Source organism: Astatotilapia calliptera, chromosome 2 (genome assembly GCF_964374335.1).
Source record: "Astatotilapia calliptera chromosome 2, fAstCal68.1, whole genome shotgun sequence".
NCBI classification, from domain to species: domain Eukaryota; kingdom Metazoa; phylum Chordata; class Actinopteri; order Cichliformes; family Cichlidae; genus Astatotilapia; species Astatotilapia calliptera.
This window is the reverse complement of record NC_137423.1, coordinates 26,944,263-26,952,941: the sequence shown is the minus strand read 5'-3', so window position 1 is coordinate 26,952,941 and position 8,679 is coordinate 26,944,263. Positions and strand designations below refer to the sequence as shown.

The 8,679-nt window shown below is 44.4% G+C and overlaps 1 protein-coding gene across 3 annotated transcripts in view; it reads right to left on the bottom strand.

Moving 5' to 3' along the window:
- nlgn3a (neuroligin 3a) overlaps positions 1 to 8,679 on the bottom strand; it is a 133,021-nt gene continuing 124,342 nt past the window's right edge. For all 3 annotated transcript variants that reach the window (XM_026190521.2, XM_080307066.1, XM_080307058.1), the window contains one exon: positions 1 to 2,721. In XM_026190521.2, the coding sequence (XP_026046306.1) occupies positions 1,866 to 2,721 (856 nt within the window). In that variant the 3' untranslated portion in view covers positions 1 to 1,865. The remainder of the gene's footprint in view (positions 2,722 to 8,679) is intronic.

The following is an 8,679-nucleotide window of genomic DNA, read 5'->3' as shown; positions in this document are numbered from 1 at the left end:
TTCATTTTTTAAAGTTTTAATTTGGCACATGGCACAATCAGCATGTATGCATCTGGAATACATAAATAAATATTAAATATTTTATACATAAATATACATATAGAGCTCCTACAAAGACACCTGGAGAGGTCTTGGCTTGGTATGTTTCAAATCACAACAGTACAAAGAAACTAATTGCGTTGGTGCTTTTCAGTCTAAAGAGAGTTTTAAATATTTGTTGTTGTTTTTTTTAAGTGGGAAATATATCTTCATAGAAGCCCTATACATACATGTATGTATGCCCATATTTATATATATATATTCAAAGAAATACAAGTGTGCACTGATGTAGGTTTATTCAGTGCAAACAGGCCACTGTCTGCTTTCGAAGAGGAACTCTTACAAAGTCAATGGAATCATGTCAGTTAGTTCAGTTGAATCTTTAGCTATTTTTTTTCTCTTACACATAAAATAATAGATTTATTTTGTAATCTTTAAGCAAAAAATTAGACATATATAACTTTAAAAATAACAAAAGTGCTATTTTGCAAAGACAGACACCCAGAGACGCAGCAGAAACACTACTGGTGGATGAACCGAAATCAACAACATGGGAAGGTACTCAGCCCCCAACACCCCGTCCCCCCACCCATAACCACACAATATAACCTACAAACAAAAAAAAAGGTGCACGGACCCACACACACACACACTCACTCGCTCGCACACTTTCGTTCTCACACGCGCACACACTCGTTCTCGCTCTCTCGCAACTCTTGAGCTTGCAAGTTCCGACAATGTGTCTCTTCCTTTATCTCACGCTCCTGACCGCGCTTGCACGCAAAGGAATGAGAAATCATGTTCACATGCACACAAACACACAGGTGCTCTAAGCAGCATGTGTACGTGCACACCTCGTGGAGATAATATCGGATAGCTTGAACAGATAAATTGGCTGTAAAAGATGCACTTTTCTCTTAACGAAACAATCACAGTAACATAGTGTTTATCTCTGCCTTCTCATCTCTCGGCAAGAGCTGTCCCAGACAAATCATTTCTATATGAGCTTGAAAAAAAAAGAAAAGGAAAAAACACCATTTGGGTGGCTGTTGTGTTGATACGCAACAGAAAAAAAAAAAAAGAATGAGTTGCCCAAAATGGATTTTAAAAATCTCTACATCTGCATATCCTCTAGATTCCCATCCTGGATTCAGTCTCTCATCTTTGAGTCTCAACTGTTTGCAACACACCCCACATGGAATAGTCTCGGGGAATAGAAATAATGACAAAAAAACCCAACAACAACAAGCTTTTTGTAAGGCATTGAAACGTAAAACAAAACAAAGAAGCAATTAAAAACATTTCGTGAATATCGACGTAGAGGCCATTGTTCTAGACGTGTCTCCCGCAGGAGGAAAAGGGATGGGAAATAAAAAGCACTACTCTTTGTTTTTTGTTTTTTTTTGTTATGAATTCAAGAAAAAAAAAACTGTTGATATCTCCTCAGTCTGCTTAAAAAGGCTTTTAAAATGATTATTTTAGAAAAAAACACTGCAGAAAGACCCCGCAACCCCCCTTCTCTCCTGGTCGGGAGAAGGGAAGCAGTTTGATTTTGGCAGCTCTGCACAACTTGACATCCACGGAGAGCTCTCAGCAACTCTCCTCGTAGTAAAAGTCGTGTTAAATCTCCTCACGTTTTAATCTGACTGATGCCCTTCCCCTCCTCTCCCACCCCCCCTCATGGCCCTCCCCCTCCCTGTGATATTTATAAAACACAATCCTCTCCTCCATTCGTTCATCCGGACCGCTCCTCCTCTTCCACCCCTGCACCGCCGCCTCTTCCTCCCCTCCCCGTTTCTCGCCGGCTGCCCCATGCCTCCTTAAAGCTATACGCGGGTGGTTGAGTGAGAGTGAGGCAGGCCGGTGGAGTTGAAGCCAGTTGTGAAGGTGTTGTAGGGGTGCAGGTTGGGCATGCCTACCAAGGAATTGGGGATCATGGTGATGGTGTTGGGGGTCATCAGGGGGATGTCGTCCGGAGAGCGCCGGAGTGTGAGCGTGTAGTCGGGCAGCGAGGCCAGGCGCAGTGCCCCCTCATTGCTGTTCCCAGCCTCACACTCATGGTGCGTCTGGTTCATCTGCAATGACATGATCTCCTCCTCCGGCGCGTGGTGGCCAATGTCGTTGGATGTGGTCTGCCGCTGCGGGCTGGGCTGCCCGTGGCCGGAGTCCTGCCGCCGCTTGTCCTTGCGGTAGTAGAGGGCTGCGAAGGCCAGGACGTTGAGGAACAGCAGCGAGGCCCCAACAGCGATAGTGACGCTGAGCTCTGTAGAATAATCCCGAGGGTTCTCTACAACCAGCGGCCCTGTCTCCTCATCATCGCCCCAGGAGTCTTTGTCCTCACTGTTGTAGGCCGGGGACATAGGTGGCCTCTTGGTGTTGAATGGCCAGTTTTTCCCATTGGGCTTTTTGGTGGACAGTGTGTTCTGCGTGGTCTCTGGGGGCGGCACTTTGGTGGTGGTGGAGGTGTAGTGGAACATATCGTGGAGGTTGTACAAATGGGGCACTAGGTGTTTCCAGAAGGCCACTTTGGTGGCACGGTAGTGATCGCGCACACGTGGCTTCAGGCCAATATGCAGGTAAAGCTGATCCTGGGGGTTGTATTTGGACCAGGCCACCTCTTCGAAGCGATTGGCCTTGGTGTGGATGAACTTGGTATCTTGGGGAACTGGTTTGTTGGGATCCCTGGAGACAAGAAAGAGAGACTGTTAAATGTGATTCTAAGAGTACATTAAATTATTCAAGCTCTGACATTCATGTGGGATAGGAAACGTCCAAAAAAACTAAAAATACAAGCATGTGATTCACAGCTCATATTTTGGCGTGAAAGGGGTTCAGCTAGTGGAGAATTCATTGATTTTGCTCAGTGAAATCCACAACAGCAAAAGCACAAACTCGCATCGACCAGCCAAATCCTCCTGGTTATATAGGATTTGCGTGTGCATGCTGTTGTGTATATATATATGCTTTCTTCTTAATGAATCAGTTGAGAACGATTTCATATTATATTTTCCCAAATGTCTTTCTGCTTTTGGACACCTCTTTGAGCATAACCCCCCTCCCCTTCTCTTCTCTCTCCAGATGTTGTTCTTATTTCATTTCTAAGGCAGCCCACCTACAAAAAACAGGGCAAAGCCTTTTAAAGTAAACACATATGAATAAGTCAGCAGGCTTTAGGGCTCGCGTCAGGAGGCATCTTGTTGTTGATAATCCAACGCTGGTGGAGCCGTTTCGCTAATTGCTTAGGGAAGGCGGCACAGTGTGCATTGGCATCCAATGTGCTGATGTAAAGTGGACCATATTAATCAAGATACTAAAGGAACTGCTTAGCCCTGTGTGTCCATATATATGTGTGCATGCATGGATATCAGGATGTTTGCATGCATGAGAGCGAATGGATGTTTATGAGACTGAGCATGCCAGACAAAAAGGAAAGAGCTTCTTCTGGATGCAGTACCTCCTGTGATCTACAGAGTTCACTGTTCCACTTTTCGGTTTTCAACATGCTGCCTCAAATGACCAGCCATTTCAATTACAGTGAAGCTATTGATTTATTGAACAAATTAACATATAGCAATCTCCGACAATCACACAACTCTTTGTTGCCGTACAATGTCAGAAGTGGGAGTTCTGCGACCCAGAATATTGCTTCTGGTAGTGATGAAAGAATTGTCCTGTAGCCACGAAAACCCAATAATTGATGTTGGAGCGGTGATGTTAAAACTTGCGCTGTTGCAAGGAGGCAAGGAGCAGTGTGACATTTCTCTAAATATCATGAAATATCCCTTTGTGGATCTGACTGCAATGTCAGTGGCAAGCAAAGTTAAAATTTAGCCGGGGATTTAGGGATATAGTGGCTACAGTGTTGTGTTTTTTTTCCTGTTCTTTCTTTTTTTTTTGGCACTGGCTGAAAAACCACCAAACATGGCTAAGAGAATTAACAGCCATGCCAGAAGAATTCAACCTCCATCCTCTCTCCTGTTCGTTTTTCTGCTGTCAATTTTTCTTTTTCAGGTCAGTGCTTCTGGGAGAAGTGAGAGAGAGAGATAGAGAAGGAGAACGAGAAAAAAAGACCGAGAGAGGTAGAGCAAATTGAGACGGCTGGAGCTGAATTCCTTCGACCACGGCTGGTGTCAGCAGAGCGGCCCGTAAATAACCTCTTTTATTAGGCCCGTAATGATCCCCGATGAATATTGACAGGCAGACTATGATGACTTTGTAGCTGAATATCAGTAATTAAGTTTCAAAGGAGTAGGTGGTGGAGGTAAGGTCATATTGATCTCCCCGTGCGCAACATGCCAGAGAACAGGATGTCAATGGAGCCGCCTCAGACGTAGCTGTCTGCAGCCTGCGTGCTGCATGAATTCTTGCAAGAGTGCACCAGTGTGCACACACCCATGCAAGCACAGGCTCTCGCCCTCTATCTTACACACGTGCATGCGCATCGACAAGAACGATGGATATCGACACTGCTGCATTTAATGGGAATTCTTTATTTCCATAACACCATAAATACTCTCTTTTCTGGAAGGTCAATTTGCTGAATGGTGATGGCACAAATATTGCAACTGTCCTCTGACAGATCTCACAAAACAATCAGCATGTGCATGTGGGGAGTGCAAGGGAGTGGTGGTGCAGAGGAGTTAGAAAAGCTCTTTGGTGGCTGGCTGGCTGGTTCAGTGCAAGTGTAGATGAATAATTTAGGGAACACAAAGAAATCAATGTGGCATCTTTAGTTAATTTGATTTGCCGCATTAGAGAACAACTGGCTGCCTTATCTAATTACACACACATATGCTTGGGTAATTGTTGCAAAGTCAATAGTAAACAGGCTACATTCCTTTGAACAATTTCTACCACTGCTGCTCAACTTTGGGCTCCTGTGTGGCTTTGAAGTGCTGCCCTGAGCTGCAGAGTCACAGGGAGTGATCTGAACTCAAGCTTTACTAGTCAGTGTAGCGAGGGCAACTAGGTTACCCTGTTCGATTTGTATCAGTGGGTGCTGCTGTGCGCCGTTGTCAGATTGACTGTTTCTTGAGTGCTGTGCTGCTGTGCTCTCCATCTGTGGTAAAATAGTGCTGTAATCATTTGTTAAAGTCTCTACAGGTGCCAACCTGTCTGAACTGCATGCTCATCTTATAACAGGTCTACTGTAAAATCCAACACAATAGGCTTTAATATATTCAGCAAGAATGAAGGTGCCAGGTTTTGTTGGGAAGTGTTTTTTTAATCTTTGTTTAGCATGTATGCATGGAAAAAATTGTATGATGCTTCAGCAGATACTGTGCTTAACATGTAAAGATAATAAAGACACTTTGGGGTTTTTTTTTTGCCTGTCCTGTTTGGATCTTTAGCCATCAGAATTATTGTCTCAAGGCCAAGAAAGATGCCAAGCGGATTTACTTTACCAATTGGATCATCATGGCCTTGCCATATTGGTCCATTTGATTGACCTTTATTATAATTATGTATTTATTTTATTTTATTTCGGTTGTTACAGATGGGACAGACATGATTGGGGGATAGGACAGGGAGAAAGAATGAAAGAAAGAGGGAGAGAAAGAAAAATAGAGGGGAGAAGAGATGGTAAGAAAGGGGGGGAGAAAAAAAAAGAAAAAAAACAAAACACCTTGATCATGTATGGAGATAAGAAAAAACAGAAGAGAAAACAAACAAAAAAGAGCAACATAATAAATACAACACCATCACAATAAACTAGCTAACAGTAGATAACAGTAGATACTAAATATTACATGTTATTGAGCAGTACGCAAGATCAACAGCGCACAATGTGCTTTGAGGTAGCAGCCAAGAAAGGTGTAGTTTGTGTCTGTGAACACCCGTGTGTACACCTGTGTGCATCAGCACGCTTGTATTCAAAAGGTTTCTCCATGTAACAATCTGCTAGGGAGTGTGGGGAGCCATAGCCCCATCCCCCAGGGCATGAAGCAGGTATGGAGGAGATCCAGGCCCCAGACATCCAGAGGCCCCAGAATACGAGGACCCAAGGAGGACCACCAGGGGGGCAACCGTGCCACCCTCCTGGGAAGAGCTGAGGAGAGCCCCAAACAAGAGGTCACCCAGCAGCCATGGAGCAGAGGCCAGAGGGGGTTGCAGTAACGTGCCAACGGGTTCTGCCGGCAGCCAGCTGTGCCAGAGAGGACCGGGCCTCAGGCCCAGAGGCCAATTAATAAAAATAAATAAAAAAGACACTTTAAAGGAGTTCCAGTGTCTAATTCGGATGCTAATTAGAAGTTACGCCAGTGAATTTTCACTGTCGTTAAAAAAATTAAAACATATATTAAAAAACAATTTTAACCTGTTCAAACACTTCTGGCAAGCTGATATTAAATGGGAGGGTGTGTAGCTATTCATTTGAAGTGTCTGGATAAACTCAGATTAAAGCCAAATCTTGTGATCACCAGCTCTTTTCACTTTTAAACATAACATCAGTCTGGGTACAAAACTCTGCAAAGTGCACTGTTGTCCCGTCTCACCGCATGCGTTCAGCTCTGTGGCGAATGCCTAGCGTGACTTGCATGAAGAGCCCTGGCATAATGTGATGTTTGTGGTCCTGTTGGTGCTGTCAGAGCTCCCCTGCATTAGCTGATAGCCTGCTTCCTGTCAAACCTCCCACCTAATCTGGGGATGGTCACTGAAGCTGTGGCTGGACTCCCAGGCAGAGGAGAGGGATTATTACACCCATAAAAGCAGGCGTTTTAATGGCCTTTCAGATTTCCTCTGATGTGTTCATATGGCCGTGGTAGTATAAACTATCGCCTTCATCTCCTCGTCACAACCTCCCGCCACCACCAATCTCAGTGACCTGCTGACCCCTGCTAACCTTGGCCTGTCAAGCGTATTTAAGTGTTCCCATGTGCTCTTATTTATGATTGATGGAGAATTTGGATTTCATCTCGCGACTGTCAGCCTGCGTGCCTGCATGTGCACATCTGTGTGTGTGTGATTGTACTGGATTTGGGCCACATTATGGTACAATAACCTCTTGGACTGAACAAGTGAAGCACTTAAACACAAGACATGTCACATTTCACAAAGCTGTTCACGCTCTGTGGTGAGGACAATGGGCCTCTCCCGGCTGATATAAAAAGTGTTAAGCAGTTCTGCTATAAGAAGCCGTGCCACCTGGATGACAGACACGACTCTCGGCTCTGCCTACACATGTGGCAGAATGGGACCGGAGCTCATTACTTATTCCGAGCTCTATCTGCAAGCGCTGATGTAAAAGGTAGATAAGGGGGGAGAATGAATATCATTTTCTTTCTTTTTTCATTCCCGGTGTACCTCCTTCCCCTTTTCATCCTGATGTAATTTGAAGCGCTTGAATGATCATAGACCTAGCCATCACCAAATCTGAAAAGACACGTTTACGTGCCCTAAGGCGGAAGACAAGAATCTATTTTCACTGCACTCAAGGTCTCTGAATCCTGAGCTGAGTATAGCTTCTCAATTTATATATATATATATATATATATATATATATATATATATACCAAGAAGCATGCATTAATTTAACGGCACTGATGCTCATTTTGCTAGGCTGCAGAAAAAAAAGCTTTCTTTGGTATTGTTGTCATTGTTGCGTAACAAATTCATCCCCTGCAGTTGTTTATCTCCTTACCAGGTGACGCAAAGTAAGGAACTAATTGTAATTTTCACTCCATGAGAAGGTTACCAGATCTTTTCCCCCGACACTGTGCTTGAAATTTTGAAGAAATACACTCAGTCTCATTCTGTTTGTAGACTTCGTCTTGGTTCAGTGTATGGGATGGGCTGGAGGGGGGCATCCTCAGCTCTGAACAGGCAAATTATCAGCCTGTGCTCTTTTGCCCTTCATGTGGTTGCACGGTGGGACATGGGGCTGAGTGATGCGAGGTTCATATTTAATGGCAGCCTTCGGTTCAGCAGGCTAAGTGATGCGGGGCGAGGCGCTGTGACTTTGGGGTGTGCAGAAGTGTTGGAGGACACAGCTCTGGGGCCGCTCCCTGTTATAGATGCCATTGATTTGTTTGATTAGATGAGTGGCAGCGAAGAAAAAAAAAAAACGCTTCTCCTGGCTCTCACGAAACTTTCCCTACTTTCACTTTGTCCTTTTTTTTTTTTGAACAATCGGGAGCTTTAAGCTACGTCTGAAGATCATTTTACATGAATACGTTTAAGAATATTATTCATGTTTTAACCTGACAACCACTTATTCGCAGACGCATACATGCAGATCTACTTCCTCTTCTCCTCCCCTGCGGCCCTCCTCTCATTACATTCACTGCACAGCATAGACACCGATCAATGGCATCCCGGCCCCTTAACAAGCCACACCACTTCCTTACCTTCTCTAATGCAAATCAGGATATTGGCTACAAATCTCCTATCAAGTGAGTGCCTATTTAATGGAGTAGGTAGGTTGCTGTTGGGGGCTGAGCTTTTCGACAATGCCAAGCATTCAGTACTCCCGGTGCAGGTTTAGTCGGTTGGGCCTAACGAAGGAAACTGAAGAGAACCAGGGATAATCCAGACGAAGGACAAAGAGGGAGATCAGAGTTGAATGATGTAACTACTAGACAGCTGGGGTAAAAAAAAGGAAAAAAAGGCTGAAGCTTTGCGTGAATGAGGTCAGACAGGAGA